General features: G+C 33.2%; 1 protein-coding gene across 3 annotated transcripts in view; it reads left to right on the top strand.

The window, feature by feature from the left end:
* ZCCHC7 (zinc finger CCHC-type containing 7) overlaps positions 1–27,029 on the top strand; it is a 246,704-nt gene that overhangs the window by 3,231 nt on the left and 216,444 nt on the right. For all 3 annotated transcript variants that reach the window (XM_042243238.2, XM_012120976.5, XM_004004248.6), the window contains exon 2: positions 1,833–2,463. In XM_042243238.2, coding sequence (XP_042099172.1) covers positions 1,854–2,463 — 610 coding nt within the window. In that variant the 5' untranslated portion in view covers positions 1,833–1,853. The remainder of the gene's footprint in view (positions 1–1,832; positions 2,464–27,029) is intronic.

Here is a 27,029-nt window from a genome sequence, read left to right as displayed (position 1 = left end):
AGATACAATTGTCACACAACATTGTAAAGGTTTAAGGTGTACAGCAAAAGTTTGTTTGTTTCTGTAAAACAAGAAAGTCCAGCATGGGTGTAGTACATTTTTTCCTCATGTTCATTTGATTCTTGAAATCACCAAAAGTACCCTGGCATTTTGGGCAGAGAGCTAAGAAAACAACTAGTCTTTCTAAGTACTTTGTAGCTAAAAGCAGAGTAGAAAGGATAAATTATCATTGTTAATTGTTCTCTAGACTGTCCATGATTTTTTAACAAAAAAGGGTTTTTCCCCAGCACTTTCATTTTGATTAGTGTTCCATTAGTACCTAATCAAAACATCTGTGTAGATTTTTGGTTGATAATGTGAGAATCCTTGAAATAGTTGGAGACAACTACAAAATTCATCTCACCATAATGTTCATATCTTAGACATATATTAAGGGCTTCCCAGGTGGCTCACTGGTGAACAGTCTGCCTGTCAGTGCAGGAGACACAGGCTTCCTGTAGTTGGGAAGATCCTCTGCAGGAGGGCATGGCAACCCACTCCAGTATACTTACTTGCGTGAAAAATCCTGTGGACAGAGGAACGTGGCAGGCTACAGTCCATGGGGCTGCAAAGAAGCAGACATGACTGAGCACTAGCACAGGGCACATATTAGATTTATTAGAGCTTTAAAACAAATTCCTGATGATATTATTCATATATTCATTCATTAGTCAACAGCCATTGATAGAAACCTTGATAAATGCCAGTTACTCTGTGTGGCTTTGGGGATCCCTTGTTTAATAAAGTGCATATAGTTCCTGCCCTCCTGGGGTGTGTGCTCTGTGCTTGTGGGAAATTTACATTGTATTAGTAATTAGAAATGTGAATGTTTTGAAATGATGTGGAAATGTTTAAAGGCGAGACAGTTTAGCCTGGTGGGTCAAGGAAAGCTTCTCTGAAGAAGTATTAATAATATTTAAACTGAATTGAGAGATGAGCAGGATTTAACATACTTACAGTAGGAAAGTAAAGTGCTCCTAAAGCTGAGTTTTACCTCAATTTTAGGTCTTTGATTAGTTTGTATTTCATACATATCTTTATAGATAGCACAGAAACAAACTAGGTTTATCATATTTTTAAAATTTTTAGCTGCACCGTGTGGCTTGTGGGGTCTTAGTTCCCCCACCAGGGATTGAACCTGAGCCTATGGTAGTGAAAGGGCTAAATCCTAACCGCTGGATTGCCAGGGAACTCCCTATTAGATATTTTTATGTATCCTTTTGGTGAAAGATCAGGAAGCCATAGGATTTTTAAATTGAGAATAAAAATATATACCAAGGCAGTAAATAAGATAATTATGTCCTTTGTAGATTTCAGTTATAATTGAAGTAATATCCTGTGTGAGAATGTATACCTGAAAAGATGGATACAGAACCAGGGAAAAGATGATGAATGGATGGGACAGTAGTGAAAATGACCTAAAATATTTTTGTGATTTTTAGCATTTTGGAAAAAAAAAATGATGGGTGTCTGAAACAGTGGATCTCAGCCTGTGTTTTCTTTCTAACATACTTGTGAAATACAACATTTCCATTAATATTATATAATTGTAATTCTGTTGTTAGTGGTAATTTTCATTTGGGAGGGATGGGCATTATTAGAGTGGGTCATAACAGAATTTAGAAAGCTTTGAAAAATGGTACTACCCTAAGAGAAAAGTCTTTTTTAATATGTCATTGAGAAAACTGATGACCTTCACAAAAGTTAGATCTAAGAGGTGGTATCGTTATGCACTATACAGGCATGATCTGAGCTGTTAAAATATGTTCTTTGTGTGACTTTCTTTTTTACAGCATCAAGGTTTACTGCTTTCCATGATGTTTGGTGGTTATGAGACCATAGAAGCATATGAAGATGAGCTTTATCGTGAAGAGTCATCTAGTGAACTGAGTGTTGACAGTGAGGTGGAATTTCAGCTCTACAGCCAAGTTCATTATGCCCAAGACCTTGATAATGTCATGAGGGAGGAAGAACATGAAGAGAGGAACTCTGGGAATTCTGAATCATTCAGTAGTAAACCAAATCAAAAGAATTTAATTGTCCTTTCAGATAGTGAGGTCATCCAACTGTCAGATGGGTCAGAGGTCATCACACTGTCTGATGAAGATAGTATTTATAGATGTGAAAGAAAGAATTTTAGAGTCCATGCAAAAGACAAGACCCAAGGTTCTCCTGCTTCTCTTCATTCTAATGATTTAGCAGATAAGAAGTGCAAGAGGGATATTGAGAAGTCTAACCCTGGAGAGAGATCGGGTACAATCCAGGAGGTCATGATTATAGAAGTCAGTTCAAGTGAAGAGGAAGAGAGCACCATTTCAGAAAGTGATAATGTGGAAAGCTGGATGCTGCTGGGATGTGAAGTTGATGATAAAGATGACGATATCCTTCTCAATCTTGTGGGATGTGAAAAGTCTGTTAATGAAGGTTAGTATCATATTGGCCATTTGAAAAGTAGTGTCGTCTTTAATGAGGAAGACTGCTTTTCCTAGACAAAAGACCATTAGGGTCTGTTCCATTTAATTCCTCACCTTTTTGTCTTGTTTTTTGGCTTGTTTCTCATGAGACTTTCTTACCAATCTACTTTAATGGTGGTCTGTCTGAACATCAGAAAGAGTATGTCAGGATATCAAAGACACTCTGCTTCTGCTGTAAGCAAATTCATAACTGTTTCTTCCTGTTTGGCTAGAGCCAGTTCTGGACGTGCAGTCTTAGTTCCCCTCTTTCTCTGCTTGGTACCACAGGTGAGTACTCCATCCACCACTAACATTGGCTCTATGCTCTCATTGGCCAGCTCTCTTGGTTCTGCCTTTTGCTCAATGATTTGCTTTCTCAGGAGATAGGCATATAGCAAGCATGTGGAATGCCTGGTACATAGAAGATACGGAATTAGTATTAAGATTTTCAGGAACTCTACAATCAGTAATGTAGGAACTATGAAGAGCTGTAAGTCTACAGTAGACTGTAGAAGAGAATGTAGATTCTGAGAGCCACACCATGGAGAATTGAAATTTTGGTGTTAGTTTTGTTTCCTCTGTCACATGTAGTAAGCTAGTATTGATGCTTATCCTGTTAAAAAGTCCCTTTCATTTTTCTCCCTTTATGTGTAATGCGTAGTCTCTTGCAATATTTTCTTAAATGATCTTTTACATCCTCCCTGTACACTGTTAAATCAGTAGTCTTCAAATACCCTTTGCTCAGTATTAAAGTCTTAAGTGTATTGCTGCTCCAAAACCTTTAATGGCACCCTCTTGTTCTCAGAGGAAAATGATGATATTGAATATAAATGATGCTTTGAAGCCCCAGAGATTAACAGACATTTTTTTTTTTAAGGAGCCAGATGGGAAATATTTTAGGTTTCCAATCCATAGGAAACCTACTTCCTAACTACTTAATTTTGCCCTTGTTTAAGAGAGCAGCCATGATACCTGAAGAAATGAGATGGCTATTTCAACAGAATCTTAAAAAGCAGGGGTCTAGCTCAGGCTTTAGGAGGCCAGCTCTGAGAATTTGATAGCAAAAGGAAGAAGAGATAGACTAGTAGGTAGAACATAGAGCAGAATCAGGTAAAGTTTTATCAGGGAAAAGAGAGGTTTGATAATGTTTTTAGGTAGAAGGGGAAATTTCTTGAAGAAGGAGAGATTAAACCTATTTGGTGGATTGGAATAGGGGAGGTAAGTCAGAGAAGGAATCAGGTATGTATGTATGTCTGAATTAGTCTTAGATATTTAATTGCTAAATTATCAAATATTCATAGAAGTGGAAAAGAAAGAATAAATTCAGATGGATTGAGATAAATGAGGGAATATATGAAGATGTGTTTGATTTTCTTGGGAAAATGAAAGTGGAAGTGGGTCAGGGTACTTACAGGCTTAGAGTGTGGGAGGATGTTTTGGTGCTATGGGGAGTACTTTCAGGCAGTGGATCCCAATATTTTGAAGATGACAACTTCTTTAAACTTCAGAATTTGTGGACCCTCCCCGCCCCACACATGACTATAGTTTTATTTTTAATACCTGTTAATTGAGAAAATGCTTGTTAGCAAAAAGGTATTCAGTACACTCGTACATGACTTTGTATTTTATTAACCACAACATTGTCTACACATTTGAAAAATAGTATGTAAGGCCCATTTCCCATGTATATGGCCTTATATAATGCATACTGCTGCTGCCTGTTGTGATAACTAATTCTACAGCTCCCCAGAAGTCTAAAGCCCATAGATTGGAAATCACTGCACTAACAATTCAACAGTAAGAGAATAAAAGAATTGCTTAGAAGTAGAGTTCAAACAAAATTAAAACAATTTGAGCTTGTAATGAACTCATTTTGAAGGATTTCATAACTTTTCCCAGTAATATCTAGGGAATGATCCAGGGTTAGGCAAAACTTTGCAGAACATCAGAACAAGCATTTAGCCTATCCTTTCTCTAAATTGCTTTCCCCTAAGGTGACACCTAGTTTCATCAAGTACTAATATGTTCATGATGATCTGCCGCTTTTCTTGAATTCAAATTCTCTGTGTCCCCCATGCTGAATATTTCCATTTGGGTATCTTATTGTTATTTCACATTTACGTACTGAAAAGCTTGATAAATTGAAAAGAAAGTTGATCTTTCCACAGAAAGAGGAGCAAGTTAACTGGGTGGTGGTTCATACTGGGACTAGAGTTTCTCAAGGCAAAATGTCAGGGATTGATATGGGTGGTGAGGATGGGGTTAAGAGTAGCTGAACCATAGGGAGATGAGGTTCTAGAGGAAAGGGAATTATGGATTTGTCAGGTTTGGCTTTTAGAAAAGAAGTTGGTAATTAGGTATGTAGAGACATCTCTGGAAAACAGTTTCAGTATTTTATGTTATAAGTAGACAGTAAGAAGCATGTCTGTCTTTAACTGTATTTTGGAGAGGGACTATTTGTATTACATTTGTTTATTTTTATTGGGGTGAAATTAACATAAAATTAACCATTTTAAAGGTTCAATTTGGAGGCATTTAGCACATTCGGAGAAGGCAATGGCAACCCACTCCAGTACTCTTGCCTGGAAAATCCCATGGACGGAGGAGCCTGGTAGGCTACAGTCCATGGGGTCACTAAGAGTCAGATAGGACTGAGTGTCTTCACTTTAACTTTTCACTTTCATGCATTGGAGAAGGAAATGGCAACCCACTCCAGTATTTTTGCCTCGAGAATCCCAGGGACGGGGGAGCCTAGTGGGCTGCCGTCTATGGGGTCGCACAGAGTCGGACAGGACTGAAGCGACTTAGCAGCAACAGCACATTCACAGTGTTGTAGAACCATTACCTGTATCTAGTTCCAAAACATTTTCATCACATCCAAGGGAAACCCTCAAATACTGTCACCACATCCAAAGGAAACCCTGCACCCATTGAATAGTCACACCTTATAGCCTCCTGCCTCAGACCCTGACAAGCACAAACCTGCTTTCTCTCTATGGATTTACCTGTTTTGGATATTTTATGTAAATAGCATCACCCAGTATGTGACCTTTTGTGTCTGGCATCTTTCACTTAGCATAATGTTTGGAGGCTTATGCATATTGTAGTATGTATCAATACTTCATTCCTCTTTTAAGGCCAAATAATAATATTCCATTGTATGTATATACCTACATTTTGTTTATCCATTTGTCTGTTGATGGACATTTGTGTTTCTACCTGTTGGCTGTTGTGGATAGTGCCACTGTGAACATTCATGTACAAGTATTTATTTGAATACTTGTTTTGGGTATTCTTTTGGGTATAAACTAGGAATAGGATTATTGATGTTTCTATGTTTCAGTTTTTGAGGAACTGCCAGACTTTTCCACAGTGGCTGCGCCATTGTATGTCCTCACCAGTAATATATATGAGGGTTCCAATTAACTGCAGTGGTTTTTACAATGACTTGTCATGTTGCACATTTCTGTTTGATTTACTGGCAGACTCTCTGTTATTTCTTAGTTTTTATCTCCTAGTCTTTGTTTTTTATAGTTATTACTTACATTGGCTTATGTTTTTTTAGAATGTTTTTTTTTCAAATAAGATTTTCCTTATGTTTTCATCCATTTACAATTTTTAAAGAAATTGATTCATCTTAGAGGTATCCATTCTTTTAAAGTTTAATGTATGTGTAGTATATAAATTTATGTCACTTTTTTCTGCAACTTTGGTAAAAATATTTGATTCAAGACCTAAGTAATTCCAAGTAATTTCTTGATTCCAGACATTCAGTGTATGTTCCTACCATCCATATTGAAACAATTTACCCCTACTCTTTGTTTCTGGGATTTGTTTTTTTCTGTTCTAATCAAATGGAAACAAATTTCGCAAGTCTGTAAATTAATTTGTTTCACTCTTATAGATTCTCAAAAAAAATTTATATATCCCCTATTTTATTTCCTTGATCTACAAATGCTATAATCCAGTTTTTCCAGTTAACAGGCAATATATTCAGTACTGATGCCCTTTTGAGTGTGCTTTCCTTTCTGATCATTAGTAGTCCATTCAAAAATAGAGAAGATATTTTTTTATATCATTGAAAGTTTTTGGAAATTCTGGCATGCTTTTGAAATGATGATGATTGTTAAACAACAACAATGTGTACTATTCCCCCTCTTCCCCAAACTCCCCAAACTGTGGCATATTTGAAATATCAATATGATAGAAGAGATTAATGACTCCTTGAGGATAAGTCTTTGCCTCAGAAGCCTTCTTGTAATATTTAGAATAATTTTTTGCCATATATATTACTTTGTTTTCCATTAATTGCTCAAATATTGATTGAGTGGTGTTGGTGTTTCAATGAAGAGACAAAATATAATAAGCTTAAGTTATTGACAGAAGTCTCTTCTTAAGCATGGGAGTTAGGTCTTTCCAAATCCTGGGGATAGATGTGGTTGAAAACTTGAAAAACTTTTTAAAAAGTAAGATTGGTGAATTTGAGGTAGTACATGAAGGTCTGATGATCCATATTTTTCAATAACTATTGCTAAATGTATAGTAACCAGCACAGCACTGTTCTTGTTCTGTGGAAACTTGAGGCTCTTTCCCATTACTTCAGTTTCAGTGAGGTGTGTAAATGTTTGTTTTGCTTTAATACACAATTAGAATACATAATAAGGCAAGTAATATACAACCAGGAGACATTTTCTTCCCTTTTTATTCTTCCTCTAAATGTTTAACTTTTCTGATTTGAAGTTGTTGATTAGCTTCCTTGGGTTCCAGGAGGCTTTGAGGATATAGGACTTAGGTAGTGTGTTCAGTCTAGCCTTCCTCTGTATATGCGGCTTTATGATGAAGATCTCTGCTTATAATAAATCCATGCCAAAACATAGGCCTTCAGTACGTGTTACATATGGCTGTCAGCTGTTTCTACCGTGGGATATAGGAGTTTATTTCTAGACCTTAGAAGTAAACTTCATTTCCTTTACTTTTTTTTACTCTTTCCTAAGTTTTGTTTATGTGAACAATACCTGCTCTGTCATTTGTCTTCCTTTTAAAATTCTCACCCTTTACTTTCACTTATTATTCCCAATAGGAGTAGCCTGTGATTTACGCATTTACTAGAAAGACAGGTTTCTTGGTTTAAGAAAAGATGCACCAAAGGAAATAAGCATGTTTTTTAATTTGTGAGAGGAATCTCTCTTTTGGGAAGGATTACTGTATAAGACAGCTGAATGATGGTAAGTGCTATAGGAGTTTATACATGAATAATCACCAACTTATTTTCCTTTATAGAAAAGGGACTTTTCTAGCTCTAGGAGTGGTTGTTAAATTATTGTTGATTTTTTTTTTTTTTAAACTATAGAAAGTTTAAGGTATACAGAAGTAGAATGTTGTAATAGTTTCAGTGTTCCATAAACCAGCTTCAACAATTATCAACTTATGACCAATTTTTTCTCATATATAATTCCATGCCCCTATATTACTTTGAAGCAAATCACAGTCATTATATCATATCATTCATTTATGTACGTATCCATCCATACATACATTTTAATTTGTATTTTTGAAAGAAAATTATTCTTTTTAAGAAACAATCATTATTATCACACATAAAGAAATTACCAATAATTCTTTTATCATTAAATGACCATTCAGCCTTCACATTTCCCTGATGGACTCTTAATTTTTTTCCCTATACTTTATTTGAATCAGATCTATTTATTATAATTGGGTGATAACTTGTGTCCTTTAATCTATAGGTTCATCCTTTGTCTCTTTCTTCTATGTGTTTTTTTTTCCTTCCTTATAATTTAGTTGTTGTACTGACTGAGTTGTTTATTGTAGAATTTGTAGAAATTGTAAAATTTCCTGAGTCTGAGTTTTGTGATAGTGTTTAACATGCTCCACTGTCCCCTGTATTTCCTGTGAATTAGTAGTTATCCAGAAGTTTAAATTCAGGTATCTCACTGTGATTGTGCCATCAGCTAGACATATAGATAGGTTTGTTTGTTTCATTTTGCTTTTCGTATGTTATTTTCCAGTATTACCTTTAAAGAATTCAATTTGTTGCATAATTGTGTAAAATAATTATAAGGTTCTAAATTGAAATCAATAAGACTAGGTAAAAAATATTTAGAGAAGTCTGCTTTGTGTCCATTCTTCATCCTGTTCCCACTCTTCCTCTTAGGGGTAACTGTTAAGAGGAAATTGATGATTTGTCCTTACATTAAAAAAAATATAAGCAAATATTTAAATATCTTGATATCCTCCTTCCCCCTTATATAAGTAAATGGTAGCATATGATCTACACTTTGATCTACCTTGCTTTTATTCTCTTAACAGTATATCCTGGTGATCAGTCCATGATAGTATCTAAAGATATTTCTCATTTCTAGGCTAGGACTGTGGACTATTTTTGTATCTTCTACATTGATCTAAGCTGGACACATTAGGCATATAATGAATACTTTTTGGAAGTGAATGAGTAGTAACTTTAAATAATTGAATACAACACTTGTTACAGTTTTTAAATGAATTTAAAATGTATGATAGTCTAAGTCCACTTTCAGAAGCATGCTTTACATTTTTACTGTTTCTTTCTCTTTTAATAATTTTGAAAAATTTAGATTTAGTTTAAGTTTTAAATAGGTTCAGATTTTAAAAAGAAAATATCTTTTAAAGAATGAAGAGTATAGCATTTTTAAAAGTTGAATAAACCTATTTAGTTCCTAGTGTATGTTATTGTTATGGTATAGAATTTTACATTAATGTAGAAGTCCTTCAGTATGTACAATTTGGCATGTCACTCTTTTAGTTCATCAGCATATGGCACATAGTGTATACCTAGAAAACCGTGGGTGAATTTAGTTGTATAGAGTAATGTATACATAGTGTTCTTTACGTAGTACTACATGAGGTTGAAGTGAAATTACGGCTCTAGTGAAAAATCATGACTTGAAATTGAAGTAAGATTATGGCTTTTAATGACTTAGTGCAGCAAGTCTTTTAACTTTTTGTGTTAAGTTCCTTTTACCCTTAAAAAATACACACATAAAAGTTGTGGATATAATTTCAGAAGTTGAAGAACTTATCTAGAGGCAATTGCTGAATTCCTGGCATTTATTAGGCACTCAACTAAGACTTGATAAGTAATTAAAATATGAGTCTAGGGGTTTAACTTGAATTTCAGTTTTTCGAATATGTCACATTTTATTTGATCTGGGTCTTTATATATGCCTGGATCAGTTTCTACCTTGCCTGGCTGATACCTATTCATCCCTCAAGTCTTAGTTTAAGGTTTACTTCTGAAATGAGGTAGTGGACATAGGCGCTCAGTTGGTGGAGGTTACTAGGTCTGTTACAGCTCCACAGTTGACTAACTGTGACTTTGGGTAATGGAATTCCTTTATTGGTAAAATAATAAATTTTATTTCATTAAGGTTGTAAGCTAAAACGCAACAATGGATAGACTAACTTAATGTAGTAGGAAAATATTTTGACAAAACTCATGTAACAAGATAAGTTCACTATTACCATAGCAAGCATGGGGCATTTAGCTTCCACTTGGTTTTTTAAATTAAAAGTTCTCAGATTTTTTTGTGAACCCAAATTGCTTTTGAACAACATGTCTCTAGTATGGCACTTTATTTTAATAAATTTTTTTGATTTGGTGACATTTTATTATCTATTAGTTAAAACCTAAATCTGAAGTCTTAAAATTAATCCAGTTATTACTTATTGAAGGTTTATAGTGTATAGGGACTATACTGTTAAGTTGTTGGGATTTAAGAATTGTTGTGTAGTCCTTGCCTTTAGAAACCTTAAACTGCACGACAACATAGGAAGTTCACTGTGTTTCCAAAGTTAAATATATTTTTACAATACAAGAGATGCCCCCAGTCCATAGCTATTTCCAGATGAACGTTTGAGACTTTTAAAAACAGATAGGCTAAGTACAAGAATGAATTGAATAGTAACCCTTTGAACTCAGTCTTGAAGAATGGATAGGATTTAATGTTCAGGTTAAATGCAAGGAAGAAGAACAAAGCTGAGAACCCTAAAACTGTATTTCATACCATTCATGTTTAATTAATGGTTTAATATGTGGCAGATATGATTAAATATTTTAATAACATGCCCTTTTAGAGGCTACCTCTATTCTGCGTATGTTGTTGGAAGATTTCTTGGTTATTTTGTTCTGGTATTTTTTTGTTTCTTGCTTGTGTGTCTCCTTCTTTTCCTTTTAAAAATTGGGTATTTTATTGCAATTTAATGGCAGATAGAAAAATTTTCTCAGATGGACCAGATGCCATAGGTTAGTCAAAGGACATGACCAGCTGCTTAAAATGTGTGTTTTGTGTAGGGCTGTTCAAAGTAGAGCACGTATTGAAATATAACTTCAGCTCCTCGTAGCTTGTGTTCTTCTTTACCATCTTGTAATGTGTAAAAGGCACACATTCTGTTAGTTTGGAAATGAAAATAAATTAAACTTTCCTGTCAGTACTCCTCAGTTCTTTAAGGTGGTATTTCCCCCCTTTCTGTGTTCATCAGCTAACCAGTCAGTCATAGTTTCTAGAGATCTTATGGCTTAATAGTTCATAAGAGTGGGTTGCTATTTGACTTACTTCTTATTGGTGTGTAGTTTAATTTCTGCCTTATAATTGAAAAATGGCCACATGTTAGAGTTCTGGTGACTGAGAGTGCCAGAGAACTCCCTCCCTGGTGTTTCCAGCTGTGTGAGCCTGCACTGCACAGTCCCTAAAGCTGCTGTGGGACTGTGCCTCTAGTTGTAGCATGTCACCTTACACTTCACTTTTGTGAGGGCATCTTTTTATTTAATTTCCAGTTAGCATAATGACTTGAACTGTGTTATTCACTGTTCCATGGTGAAGTTGTCCTAAGGAGAGAAGAAATAAAAATGTTCAATTTCAACTTTACTTGTGAATGGAGTGAAGTTTGAAAGCCTTTTATGGCCATTGTTCAGCAGACTGAAAATCTCATTTGAAATCCCAGAAATGTTAAGGCAGCTTAACATTAGGTTGGATTTTAGTAACATTTTGGAATGTATGTCGCTAATTTCTGTGATTTCATTGTTGATCAGCAACTTAGGTATGCATTCTTCCAGAGTCAACCTATGACTTTTAGTCTAAATTCACTTGCAGTAGCTTTTCAACAGTGATAAGTACCTAGGGAGATAATGAAATTTTACTTTTTTTTTTTTGACATTTATAATAGAAACTGATTTGATTTTTGTGTAAGACATACTGAATTTGTTGAGAACTACTTAAGAAAATATCATGTTTACTTGCCATAAAATATTAATCATTTACAGGTCGGTGTTTTTTTGTTTGTTTGTTTTGGAATGCAGAAGCATAAAATCAGATGGCAAGATTTTCATTCTTAACTAATTGTCATATGAAGTTGAATCCTGATGTCTGGGTAAAGAGTGCTTAAGTATAAAATTCTTATACCTGTTTGCTCTAAAAATAATCTATTGCTTATAGAGATCACTTATCTAAGAAGATTAGTTTATAGATAGTATGGTCAGAAGGTAAAAGTTGATATGAACCACATATGAGTACTGTCAAACATTTTTCAAAAGAAGTACAGAAATGGAGAATGAAGTAGAATTAAGTCTACTCAGATAATTTATATCTCTTAAGTAGATCTTGTTTATAAGACTTTACTAATTTGTCTTTAATTTCAGGTTAATTTACTAATCTCTTGTTAACTTCCTTTTGGTTGTTAACACTTATTGAAGTAAAAATGCTGACTTATTGGAAGCTTTTTAACCAAAAGTTTTAAAATCTCTTAGTCATTGTTTGTTATAAATTAAAGGTATTTTCATGGTTAAGTTTTTAGCATTTTGAGTTACTTGCCAGATTATTGTTGATTCTACTGATAAAAAGGAATATTTTAGTTGAGCATCAAGCATGTGCAAGGTCACATTTTCTTTTTGAATTATATAGATATACTTAACATATACAAGAATAGATTTGACTTGTTTTTTAGTTTTTCGATCTTGATCTGATATCATTAGATCTGATATCATTAGATCTGGATAGAGATATAAAATCTGGGGATAAAATTATTTTTGTAATAAATGTTCAGATTCAAGTATAAGGGCAGTCTAATAATGGATTATTTAAAATTGGATCTTGTCCGGTAAATGTGTGTACCTTTTATTTCCATGACAGTTTTATCTTAGAATTTCAGCTTTTGTTGTACTTTTGAAAATTAGTACACGGTGGACTTGAGACCATCTACTCTTATTCTCATCTCTTGCAAATATATTTTAAGTGAAGACAGCATAACTCTATAATGAGAAAATAATTTGTGCTCTTTCCTTCTGCTTTTGCCTAAATATATTGTCAATTGATAATTATCTCAAGATGAAAGAATAGCTGTTTAGAGCTGCTGATTGAGAGCAAATGTTTTATTGGCAGTATCTTGAAGTGTGTAGGTCACTTTTGATTTTGCTTTGTAACTAGCACCTGAATTACCTACTATAGGGAAAGAAAGCCCTAATTTCTAGAAAGCTTTTCAGTACTCTTCCTGTAGTTTTAGTTAATGAGAAACTCTAAAGATGTAGGAAACAGGCTGGTTATGATTGATCCATAAGGTTTATAAAGTAATTTAAAAAATTAAGCTTTAAAAAAAGTCAGGTGAGAGGAATTCAGGACATAAATTCACAAATTTAACTGAAGAAAGGTTTTATATAAAGAAAAGTTGTGCAACCATGTTAATCTTGAAACTCCTTATAGTATACTAACCATTTTTTATTGTTAGTCTGATTATTTTTTTAAATGAATTTTATCTATGGCTTTATTTAGAAATAGCATTACTTTCCACTTTTAAGGACAATTTTAATCTTCAATAAAATTTCACTTTTGAAAAATCACCTCACTCCCATGTAATTAGTATTTTGGTCTACACTCAGTACGCTGTATCTACTCTACCTTTTGGTTGACTTTAAAAATTATATAAATTTGTGGGAGAATAAATATAACAAGTATTTCTATAAATGTATTCTTATTTGAATCTAGTGTGACTGGTTTTTATGTGTAGGAAATACTTCCCCTAAAAGCATTCATAATATTGAACCTAAATGTTCTAGATTGGTGAGTTACTGATTAAAAAAAAAAATCCACTGTGGAATATTTGTATTGGTTCTTAATACCATAACTGCTTTGGATGTTGTATAAGTCTCTATTCCGTTTGAAATGCTCTATTTTGGGAAATTTCCTTTATTATCTGATTTAGCAGATGAAATGTAATGGTTGTATCACAGGTCATCTTAATTTTCAAGTTTTTGTTAAACTATCTTTGGTGTATAATTCTTTATGGGTAGTCCAAGAGGAGTTGTGTTCAGCTATGACTGTGCCACCACTTAAGTTAACATCAGCAGCGAAGGGTCTCCTTTCTGACTTTTCTTCCTTTCATTAGATTTTTAAATTGCCTTAACATTATTTAAGTATAGAAGGAGATAGAGTTGTAAAACAAATTTCTGATTTGCTGATTCTCAGTATTAAGCAGTGGGGATCCTTTTTCTTCCTTTAGCTATATCCCATACATATGTATATTTTGATTTAAGGGGAAAAACTTTATTTTCTTTATGTATAATGTGGATATGGTTATTTATAATTTTTTAAATTAATAAAACTAATAAAGTTTGTTTGGAAACCTCAAAAGCTGTTTAGTAGTATACCTGCAACCTTAGCAATCCCTTTTTATCTATACAGATTTCTCTGCCTATTGTGGCCGTTTCCTCTAATTTAAATTTCCCATGGCTTTGGGTTGCAGACTTGGTTTTCTGCAAGAGTGCCCATGCTTACATGGTCATATATTCTCGGTGACTTTTCCACTTTTTCTTTTTTGTTGTTTTGTTGATTGCTAAAGGGAAAGAGGATTTTTTTTTTAAACTTGTTTCTTCGTTTTGATCTTTCTTCCTTAGCCCATCTATTTGTGCATTGTTTTGTTTTGTTTTGCAGATTGGGAAGAATTATTGTGTGGACTTAGATCCATGGGGACTAGAAGTGAAAAACTAATTTTGTTCTTGGTTTTGTTCTCTTAATGGCAGTAGCAGTTTAATTTTTGCTCAAAAAAATTGAGAAGCTCAAAAGATATATTAGCTCTGTGCGTGAAATTGATAGAAAACTATTAATCCCCAAATTTTCTTTTCATAGTTGCTCTACTGTTGGAATAAAAATGTTATAGTTGAACTAAGTAAATCCTAGAAATACTAATTAGCAGTGTACAGTATTGTTATAAATTCTTAATTTAAGTATTATATTCAGAAGTTTATTCACAGGGAATCAGTTGTAATCTGATACGCAAGTTTTGTTTTTTAGCATTTGTTGTCCATGGTGTGTATATATTCAGATAGACATATGAATATACGTTTGACTAGGGACATACATTTTTAACTTGACCACATTTAACCAGATTTAAAAGTTTGCTTATTCCTGCGAAACATGCTTATTTTTCAAATATGAAGAATTTTGTTTTATGAAACAACTTTATGCTGCTGAATATTAAATCCTTGGAGAAGTGCTGTGACAATTTAAATATTGGATAATTCATTACTATTGTAAGGGAAAAGTAGAGCCCTCTAGCCCTAACATCTCCCACAAATACTTTTTCATTAGTATCTGAAGACTTTAAAATATCAAATTAATGTGATCAAAGTGACTTCTGTTTTACATTTATTTTGTGAGGTGCCATCACACAGCATTATTTAACTGGATTTTGTATTTATTATGTTACAGTAATAAAAAGATCCTTTTTAGCATTTAAAATTGTAATAATTTCCTAACATGCCATAAAATGATATTATGATGTACAATTAACTAATAGGCTAAGAAAACTTTCTAATGTTGATAAAAAGCATTAATTTTGATATGCATAATTTTAGGTGTGTTTGTTTAATTGATTATATGCCATGACAGTGAAGTATCTGAAATTCTCTTTCTTGCTGTCTGTTAAGTACTTTGGGAATTGGGGTAAGGGCAGGGTTTCTTTGTGTCTGATAGTTGTAGTTTTTTGTGAATTTTAGAGCTCCTAGAATATGAAACTGATTTACGGAATTTACTGTTACCAGGAAAAAAGAGCATTATTGAAATTTTATTTTATTATTTTATAGTTACTGTATCTTGCATTTTGATTTCTACCAAATGATTCCTCAGGAAGCAATTTCTTTTAAAGAACAGTGAGTTTCAAACTAAGAAGAAAATGTATACTGATAGTCTAATTAGTCTTTACTTGGTGTACATATGTAACTACTGAGAAACACAAATCACCTCTAAAATGTGTTTGTTTCTAGTATTTCCATCAAATTAGGGTATAATTTGTGAGATGAAAAGTGATCCAGTTGTGAAAGTATGCAGTTTTTAAAATAACACAGAATTCTTCTGTTAGCACATTTTACTAGCAAATGTTTATTAGTTCTTAAAGCTCATGCATAGATTTATTGTGTGTGGCTTTCATAGGAGAGCACTATAAAGCCGAACTTGAAATTTATTAAGGAAAGAACAAACTGGTGAAGTGCTTTCATGCTATTAAAAAACTTCACAGACAATCGTCAGACGACTTTTTTTTTTTTAAAGGTCATGATTGCCTGGTGCCTTTTCCAGTCTTTATTTGAAACTCTCATTTTGTAGGATTTCTTTTTTGTTCTCCCTCTTTCTTTTTTCCTTTGGCAGTAGGTGGAAGATTCTTTTAAAACTGAATGGCTGAACATGTATAGTAACTACTAAAGTATAATGGAAATACTTTTATTCTTGATACATTTTTTTAGGCCAGAAAATGCTGAGAAGGTAAGCCAATGAGGATAAAATTACATTGTGCGGTGTGGAAACTGTTCAGTTTTTTGTTTAGAAAAGTGGATTCTGACTTAGGGCTTTAAATAAAGGTGGTCTATGAAATATTTTGCAGTTCTCTAATAGCTTGGTGAGTTTGAGGTTTTAATGCTTTAGTGTTCTAGTTGATTGTTGGTGTTTTCAGAAAAATAATATTCTATATATGGGAGAAGATAGGGAGTGAGACCAGAACAAGAACTGGGGTGGGGGGGAAGAAAACCTCCTTCCTAAAATATTGCCTCCTGACAGGTAGAGATTTATATGCCATTATAGATTTTCAAAACAGTGCTTAAACTCTCTTTTTCTAATAGTTCACTTAAACTTTGATATATTTCACAAAATTTGATTGTGATAAGTATTACAGTTTTAATTCTGGGCTTTATCCTAAATTGATTTAAGGCTTATAGAATTAATAAACGCCTTAATGTTCAGTTAAATTATTGTGTTCAATTTGACTATAGTATTTTATTTTATTAATGTGATAAGCTAAGATTATAAAAGGTCTTTAATAAAAGTCCAGAAGCTTGAGTTAATGAAATTAACCTTTATAGTTTGCCATAGAGACAAAATACGTCTTGGTGTATAATAATTTTTTTCTTAGTATTATATATGGACATCTATTGGCTTTCAGCATATAGAAATCCGTGTAATACTAAGAAAAAAATTATTACACACCAGACATATTTTGTTTTAATTTTAAATATTGACAGGATCATACTTTTTTAAAATTGCAAAAACTTACGGCAAATGTGTAAAATATGCTAGTGGTTGGTTTATTTAGATTTTAAGTGATTAGACATTGTGAAATAGGAATAAAGCTTGGGATCTTATTTAAGAAAATTAATTTAAAAGGATCAATATCAGCACTAGATAAATCTTTTCGAATATGGTAAATCCATATACATAGTTATTTTTAATCACTAATTAGAGACGCTAATATCTTTTTTGGAAGTCATAAACTATTTTGAAAAGTATGAAAGGGGGAAAGTAAACTTCTTTCAGGCAGATTTGTATCATTTTGACACTGGATGTTATTCATTAATTCATGTCACAAAATACATACCAGGTATATTTTAATTCAGTAGGCTGCTGAAAACTGTTGTGATTAAGTTAGAAAATTTATAAATTTTTTTTTTCTTTTTAAAAATTTAGTGGTTCATCTTGACACTTTGTCTCAATTTTAGTCTGCTTAATTTAGACATATTGTGATTATTTGTTTAAAAAATTTATTTCCAGTTAAATGTTATTGCTTGGATACATTTCACTGTTTCTGTTAAATTTTATCCATCTATGACACTATCAGCCAACTATTACTGTATTCGTTGTTCTTTCTGTGGTGGTGTTGTAAGGTACAGACTTCCGATCTGAGTAAGAGCTAGTGTATATTACAGTGTATATGACCATTTCTAATTTGACCTGTTACTGTAAAGAAGGCTAACAAGTATGTATGACTGGCCCACCCCTTTTGGAGCAGTTGAAAACAGGCCTCAGAAGACTCAAAGGAATTCTTTTAACTCCTAGCAGGGCCACGGGGTCAATGTCAGATTTAGTCATGCTGTTATTTTAGCCCAGTGGTCCAGAGAGATGACTGAAAAGTGAGTCTTTTATTTCTTTTTTTGTGTGGTTATTAACAGGATTAAATGTAAGCCATTGTGTACTTAGTACCAATTAGTTTCTCATCTGAGAGGTTCATTATGATTTTTTGTCAGCCTTCGTCTTGTAATATTTGTTTCATTGTTTGACTAGTTAAGGGGCTGAATGGACTAAAGAAAAGTTTTATAGCAGTGCTTTTAAATTCATTGAGAATTTTAATAGGTAGTCAACTTTTCAGATATGTAGACCTTGATTAAAAAATGGACCACTTTGAAAATTGACATGGAAGATGGTGAAGTTAAATAACTTGTTAAAAATTTTTCTTTTCCTGTTGTACTTTTCTTTAGTTTTAAAATTAGGCTCTCTTTATTATATCAAATAATACTTTTATATTTTTAGAAATTTGCTTTGGTTCTTACACATATGTCTAAAAATATGTTCAATTTGTTGTGAATATGTAATTATTGTTTAAGAGGCACACACACCAAAAAAAAGAAAAACATACTTTGAAAATTAAAAAACCCTTAAAATTTCTAAATGGGAAACATAAACTGACCTATTAAAAATAGAACATAAGAATTCTGAACATAATAAAGATAATTGTCAGATGTTAACAAGCCTTGATTTAAAAGGAAGCAGCCTGGAAATTGATCTTTATGCTGCTATAAATAAGTAAAAATGCAAAGTTATATGAGTTCAGGAAAGAGGAGTATACTTAACTTTTAAAATTGCTTATCAATTGGAGGTTTTTAAAAAAATCCTTGACTTTAAAAATTCTATTAAGATAAATTTTTCACTGAATAACATCCCTCATTTAAAATACAATATTTCAGTAAAATTTTGGACAAAAATTCTTATAAGTTGGATTGAAGATGCAGATTTCATTTAGAAGCAAGGAATATAACCCAGAATTAAAATAGAAGCATTGTTTTGTTAGTAGGTAATTACCTGGTACAGTAGGTTTTGTACCCCATTGTTTAAGTGTGTAACACACTTTTTCACATGAATTCACCTTTGAATGGAAATGCTTGGAGTCTGGTTCAGGTTTGACATTGAGTTCATTTTTCACACATTAAAAATGATCAATATTTAAATAAGAGCAATTACTGTTTTAACTTTTTAGATGAGTTGCTTGATTTTTCTCACGTTGTTTGATATACTATATTTAGATATTATACCCTTGTACTGACTTCTTTGCTTATTACCAAAGTTTTTTGGTACCTAAATTACTTTATTATGATTTTGGTTATTTAAGATTTGATGATCCAGATAATTATGAAGTATATACATCCTGACATTCAGGGTTTTTTCCTCAAAATGACTTTAGGCATAGTGAATTTACAGCCCTTGCTTTTTATTTTTAGTATTTGTGTATCCAGTTTTCTTAGATACAAGCACATTTCTATTAAGTCTATATATGGATGTTATTTTTCTTTTCTCTTTAGTTGTAATTTGGGAAGGATTTAGATTCTCCCAATGAAAAACCTTACTTCTGACCATATGACTATATGCCTCTATTACCAAATTACACCTGTTTTATCATTGTGTAGTAGTCTCTCTTTATTCTCCCTACCCCATTTTTAAAACTAAAAATGTATGGTAACTGTATTAAGTTGCCAGAAGATTTTTAATTAACAGGAAGTAAATCAGTAGTAACTTCTCTGGTGATTTGTTGTTCATTATATAGGAAAGTAGTTTCTTTTGAGAGGGAAATGCAATTTGAGAGGGAAAACAAATGCAAAAAAAATGCATTTTTGCTATTCAACATTCCCACAAGATATTTGGAAAATAACAGAGAAATCTTTAGTGTAATGGGCTTGTAATATGAAAAGGCAAATTTTAGAATAAAAGTTTATTTCTTCTTTTTATTAGTTTGTATTTGACTTCAGAGGAGGCTATTAAGTTGAAAATCTGACTCAGTAGCAGGTGCTCTAATAGTCATAAAATTTAGATAATTTTAAATTAGTGAAAATCTTTCTGATTGACCTAGTATTTGAAAAACATAGCTAATAATATCAACTAACTTAACAACTCTCTTAACTTAAAATTGAACTAACCTTAGGTATATGATAGAGTAGGTTGAGAAATTAGCATTCAGATAACTAGACAATACAAGGTAGACAGTCTGTCTTAAAGATGATTTGTTAGGACTTCTGTTTCTTTTAGCATCTTTAGTAAAGCCACTAAAGAATATTATTTTGTTATAAAAAAATGTTTTAGAGATAACAGACTTTGTAATGTAATTGAAAATGTGTCCCATGAAAACTACATTTACTCATACTTTGTATTTCTCTCTAACTAGAGGAAGCCTAGCAAGTATAGAAAACAAAATGAAAAACTTTTTTGACAGTCTAATGTTGCATAATGTAGAGATATAGTTGTGTGATCTTATTTATTCCATGAAGTTAAAATGCAAAGTTAGAATAAAAATACAACCTTCCAAGTGTCTAAATCCCAAGATCATAAATGGAAGTTGAGTAAATAGTGAAGAGAATGGAGATCTAATTTTTAAGTCAGCTAGCTAAATGTTATATACAAAGCATTAATCTTTCAGGCTGTTACATTTTCTACAATGCAGATGACCTTTTTTTTTTCTATAAAAGGCATGACAATCATCATAGAATTAAAAGTAATAGCTTATGCAATGCTTTTCATTAGCAACCAAGGAACCATCCATATTTGACTGTTTTGTAACTTAGAATTACTTTTCAATGGATTTTTAATGTAAAACAAACTTTTGTGGTTTTGAAAGAAAAGAGGCATTATTTTGTTTTAACTTATTGTATCTGATGAGTTTTATTTCATTTTGAACAAAGGGTACTATAGATCCTTATCCACAAAAGTAGTCATGTATATACTGTGACACTATTGGTTCAGCCAGGCTCATTGACCACTTAAAAACATTTAGGTTTTAAAATTGCTACTATTTGTCAGCTAATTTTTGATACATTTTAGCATATGCGAGTTTGATTATAAAGGGATTTCATAAAGGTGCTCTGTGAGAACATTGATGTTAGTTTGTATCTGTGTCTTTTACTGACTTTTACCTGGTATTGTAAACTATCAGGAATTGTTTCTTCATATGGGCTTAGCTGGTGGCTCAGACGATAAAAAATCTGCCTGCAGTTCGATCCCTGGGTCAGGAACATCCCCTGGAGAAGGGAATGGCTACTCACTCCATTATTCTTGCTTGGAGAATCCCATGAACAGGGGCATCTGGAGGGCTACAGTCCATGGAGTTGCAGAGTCGGACACGACTGAGCGACTAACACTTGATCACTTGATTGAGGAAATAAGGCTGCACTTGGATCTGTTGTGACTTTTTTTTTTTTTAATCTTATGAGCATGTTGTAGGAGTTGAAAGTCTGTAAACTTTTGGTTATCCCTGATACTTATTGGTAATAAAGACGTAAGTAATCTGAGATAGCAAATAATAGCCAAAGAAATAGATTTCATATCCGTTCATTCAGCCAACAAATAGTCAGGGCATTTGTGAATGACTGTGTAAGGTGTGCTAATCCATACAGAGATGAATCTGGCACAGACCCTGACCTCAAAGATCCTACAGTTTAAGAGAAGAAATTAAGAGATGAGTTGTTTAAGAGAGCGGTTGGGTTGCAGAAGATGGAAGGTATTGTTCTGGTGAGGGTGGAGGTATGGGGGGGAGACAGATTATGTCATGATTAGGTGGCAGATTCTTATTTCTGTTTTGAATAGGGCACTGTTTCTCAGAATGGGTTCCTTGACTTCGGTCTCTTTAAGAATTGTTGAGATTTGTATTTTCAGACTTTATTCTCTTGAATGAGTGTTTCTCAATTTGGAATTTGTGGGCCAATTTGATGTTCAAGAGAACCTTTCTTTTTTAAAGGAGTTCGTATTTCTTAAGTTTGAGAAACAAAGGCTTAGGCTGTTATTTTGTACTCTTTGGACCCCATTCAAATTGATAGCAGGAAGTGACTGGCTTAATGTGAGTACCCAGGGGAGCCATTTTGGGGTTAATTTTTTTTCTTTTCTGGAGACAAGGCAATTCAGAAAGGTAGCTGAGAGTTCACTATAAGTCCCCAAATTCTCTTGAGCTTTTCTGAGTCACCACCACTTAGGATTTGAATCACAACTTGTGTGATTTCAAACAATAATGAACTGTAAGTTTATTAAACAGGCTAAAATATTTGGAATATAAACTAATCCTGTTAAAATGGTGTCTCTTGTAAGGCTTTTATTCTAATTCTAAATAACATCCTATACAGTAGTTAAAGTTTTTGTGTAATTGATTACATTTGGAGTCAAATTTTACTTTCTGCTTATAATTTTATAATAGATTAGCAGTTTAGTTTCATAAAAGTGAATTAAACCTAGATTATTTGGTAGAGTATGGTATATGATTTTGTTTCATAAATTGGGGTGAGCTCATAAGAAATAAACAAGTACTATATAATTTGTTGCCACTAGATATATTTGGGTTTCAAATTGGGCAAATAGAACATAGTAAGTTTAAGAGCATCTGTACCAGATATTTCTAACATTGTAGAATTTGGGAGGAAAACACTGAAGAAATTCTTTCCTATTTTTCCCTTTCTTCCCCTCTTAAATATTTTAGGGGTTAAAAACTACTTCCCCTCCTCACAACAAATAAGCAAAACTGATCAGAGCAAGAATTTTAGATGATAGCTTTCATTCCCTACTTTTTTCTGAAATCAGTCTAGGCTTTTATAATAGGATGGGGAATTTCCTAGGAACTACTGTTTTTACCTGGGAAAAAGACTATTTTAATAAGGGAGAGGAAGCTAAGGTGACATTATTTGTTCACATTATTCATAGAATAATTTTGGTTCATCTGTAGCTTCTTATTTTCCTGTAGTGTTTTGCATGTAATATATGCTACTTTGAGGATATTGTATTACTGTTGGAGGTTCTTAATAGTTCATGTGTCAGCTTGCCTTTGTGTGAAAGTATATTTAAATTGCTTTGACAGATACTTTAAATAGCAAATGGGAAACACATAAATTCAGCATTGCCATATTCTCTTTTGTTTTGCCATTCTTATTTTTTTTAATCCCCAAGCATTTGTAAGCATTTCTCATAATTTCCTGTGCATAGAAATTCTCTGAAACATTAAGAAGCTGCTAAAAGACTCAAGCTCTGAAAGAAATCCCAAAGATACATCACTTCTTGACTGCAAACATTTTTAAGAAGTCACTGATTATAATGAACACAGCCTTTAATGGCAGTTTTTCCTCTCCTTTTCATGAGAATGTGACAGAGTGTCATTAAGGTTTTAGAAATGAATGCTCCTGAGGAAAGGAGGATCACTAGGACTACAATGATGCCCAGTAGGTGGCCGTGGGATTCTCAGTTGGGCTCTTTTTAGGTTTTTAATCAGGTTGGAGAAGGGGGATGGAGAGGAAGAGAATGGGAATAGACAGGAGCTTGGGGACACCTGTACACCAGAGCCTTTTACTTTCTCATTGATCCCTTTAAATGTTGACTTAGTAGAATCTAATGTGGAAAGGTAAGCCAAATTCTAAATATTTTGATGGCCAATAAACAAAATCAGCCCTGTTACAGTTTGAAGCAGATAATTCTTTTTTTCCATGTAACTTAAACTCTTTGGATATATTAAATCTGAAATTTCATTTAAATTGTAATTCCACTTCTGCTCTGAGGATATTGTTTTAACCCATTGTTCTTTTGTATGGTGACAGTAATTGCCCTGGATGTATTCTGCAGGGCAATCAGATTGTATCATGGAAGAAGGCAAATAATACATGTGTGCATGGAACAGCTATGTCTCAGGACTGAAGTCGAAAAGCATATTTTTACATCAGCATGACATCCAGAAGGCATCACATCATATATATGTACAGACCTTTTAGTGGAGTTTAGGGTAGAAAGAGAAGTGATTTTTAAGCATACAACCATACTTTTGCCCTTTGCATTTCTTAACACTTAAAACCTTATATTTAATGCATCCTAACATTTAACATCTGTGAGTTTGTGTGATGGTTCTTTAACATTACAGTGTGTGTCCTGGGCTTGAGAAGTTATTTTTCTGTTCAGTAAGTCTTAACATAGTGTTTCAAACAGCTTTTTTGCCTTTCTTGTGAATCCGTGTAGCGTTGGAATTTATAAAGACCTGATTATTTATCTATTTCTTTTCAGCTGAAATCAGAAAGAAATTTGTAGAATACTGCGTCTATTTCTCAGTGAGAATAAGCCTTTTTTTTTTTTTTTTTTTTAGCTAAAATGATCCTTCTGTACTTCATTTTACTTGGGAGTTTTTGGGCATTAAAGCTGACATTGGGAAGGTAGCTTTCATTACTTTTTGACATAGGTACTTAGGTTTTATGAAAAATTATAAAATGACCTTCGTATGTTAAAGCTTAAAAAAAATTCCTTTTCCTTTGACTCTAGGGTAATGTTGGGACTTTTTTGAGCTCTGAATATAAACTTAGCTACTGTGGGTTGTTTCTTGATAGGTTTTCTGGTAGCTCATTGCTACACGAGCAATTCTTTGACAGTGTATAGCCCCAAATAAAATACAAACCCTCATAAACTCCCTCATCCCCTTTTTTAAGTGAAGACTAGAGACCAGCAGTTCTAATCTCTCCTTGGAAACCTAGATTTACATTAGAGTAAATGAATGGTGATGGTAGCATACCCTGGGAAAGGTTTGACGATTTCCTTCCCTTGAGTTTTAAAAATTTCCAGTTATCTACAGAAGGTTTAATACCCTTCATTATTGAATTATGTAGAAAATACATAGGAAACGAGAGAGACCTGAACTTCCCTCTTTCTCTCTTTTTGTCCTGTTTGCCTTTAATTAAAAAAAAAAGGATTTTAGAATGGCTTTAGGTTTATGGAAAAATTGCAAAGATAGTACAGAAACTTCTCATGTGTTCTACACCCAATCTCTCCTATCAGTAACTCCCTACATGAGTGTGATACATTTGTCAAAATTAATGAACAAATATTGGTACCTTGTTATTAACAAAAGTCTATATTCATATTTCTTTAGCTTTTACCTCAGCTTTTGTTGTTATTGTTGTTGTTCTGTGATTCTGTTTAGAATACCATGTTACATTTAGTTATCACGTCTCCTTGGCTCCTCTTTCCTGTGACAGTTTCTCAAATTTGTGTTTGATGACTTTGTCAACTTTGAGAAGTACTCGTTGAGTATTTTGTAGAATGTCCCCCAATGGGGATTTGTCTGATATTTTTCTTTCAGTTAGTCTAGGTTTATGGGGTTTTTTGGAGAAAGATCACAGAGGTGAAGCACTTTTTCAGGTGTAAATGCTGTCCACATTACTTATGATGATGTTAAGCCTTGTTTACCTGGCTGAGGGTAGTATCTATCTCATTTCTCCACTGTAAAGTTACTCTTTCTCCCTCCCTTTTTTTCATACTTTACTGTTTGGGAGAGAGTTACTGTGCACGGCTCATACTTAAGGAGTAGTAAGTTAATGCTCTACCTCCTGAGGGTGGAGTACGTACATAAACTTTTGGAAATTCTTCTCTGTGGGAGATTTATCTGTTCTTCCTCATTCATTCATTCATTCATTCATGCATGTCAGTATGGACTCATAGATATTTTGTACTTTGATCCAATATTGTTTTGTTGTTTAAATTATTCCAGCTTTGGCCTTTGGGAGCTCTTTCAGTTGGCTCCTGTGTCTCTTTGACATCATCTTATCATTATTAGTATTTGGTAAGTGCTTTCTTACTTTCTGGCACTATAAGATGCTACAGGCTCATCTGGCATATATCTTTCCCTACACCTAGAATCGGCTATTTCTCAAAGAAGTGCTTGTTCCTTTTTTTAGAGAACCTCTTAGGAATCAGGATTTGAGTACTCAAGTGTTTGTCTTTACATTTAACGTAGTTTTAACATAATGGATTGACTGAAATCAGACATATTTGAATATCTGATCCTTGATAATATTACATAAAATTCAGTAACTGATTCAGGCTATAGCCATATCCCCAGTGGTTCATCAGAAAGACTGGGTTTACTTAGAGGTTGATCTAGATGTTTATATTGCCCGTTTAAGACTCAATGTAAGGCTTTGTTTATTTTGTTGTCTTGGTTCTTAGAAATCTTTCAAACTTTTTACATTTGCTTCTAAGGAAACATATTGTCTAAGTTTATTAAGTCTTTTGTATCTTCATAAAACTCATACTAATGTTTGACCATAGGCCCTTTTTAAAGTTATCACTTCTCAAAACTTGAGATGTATGTTTTTCCCCCTTTGAGAATGTTTGGACTCAGGGTGGGTTTTTTTTTTTTTTTTTTCAGGGTGGTTTTTAACTGGGCAAGTAACCCAAACCTTTGGTACAATTGCTCCCTTAAGTATGGCAAGGTGTTTAAGCAGTCATAGTTTAGGCTATATGCATTGCGTGCTAAGATTATGTGCGACATATTAACGGATTTTATTTAAATTAGCTTTTTAGAGAAACTGCCATAAAAAGGAAAGTTACTAGTTAAGCCCTTTTAGGGTATGGTGATAATTTGTCATGAGAGTCTTTGGAGATCTTGATTACTCTTGAGAGTGGTAGGAGCAGAATTGGGAGCAACCTTCTTTCCTTTAATAATAGTCTCTTTCAGTTTTTCCCTTTCCTCTCAGGACTTTTTTCGTATTTTGTGATTAAATAGAATTTCTCTTTCTCTTCCCTTCCCCAGCCAATCACAGTGGCAGAGCAGTTTGGTAGGCAGTGAATGGGTAGGTGATTAAGAGCATAACCTTTGAAATTGAGACCTTTGAAATTTGGTTTTTGCTGCTTATTACTGTCTATCTCATTTTGAGCAAATTCCTTAAATTTTCAAGTCTCCTTTTTCCTCATCTGTAGTGAAGATAATGGTGTCTACCTTTAGGGTTTGTTGTGAAGATTAAATGCAATAATGCTGTGGAACACTTACCACAGTCCTTGGAACATTGTAAAAGCTAAATAATCTTAATAACTATAGTGACTAGCTCTAATCCAGTTTTAGAGATGAACTGTTTGAAATGTTGGGGTGTTGGGGTGTTACATAGGCAAGAGTATAGTATAAATAAAAGATTGTTTAGAATTGTATATCTTTAATTGCATGGTATGTAACAGTTAA

Source organism: Ovis aries, chromosome 2 (genome assembly GCF_016772045.2).
Source record: "Ovis aries strain OAR_USU_Benz2616 breed Rambouillet chromosome 2, ARS-UI_Ramb_v3.0, whole genome shotgun sequence".
NCBI lineage: Eukaryota > Metazoa > Chordata > Mammalia > Artiodactyla > Bovidae > Ovis > Ovis aries.
The sequence above is the reverse complement of the archived record's forward strand: the minus strand, read 5'-3'. Positions and strand labels throughout refer to the sequence as shown.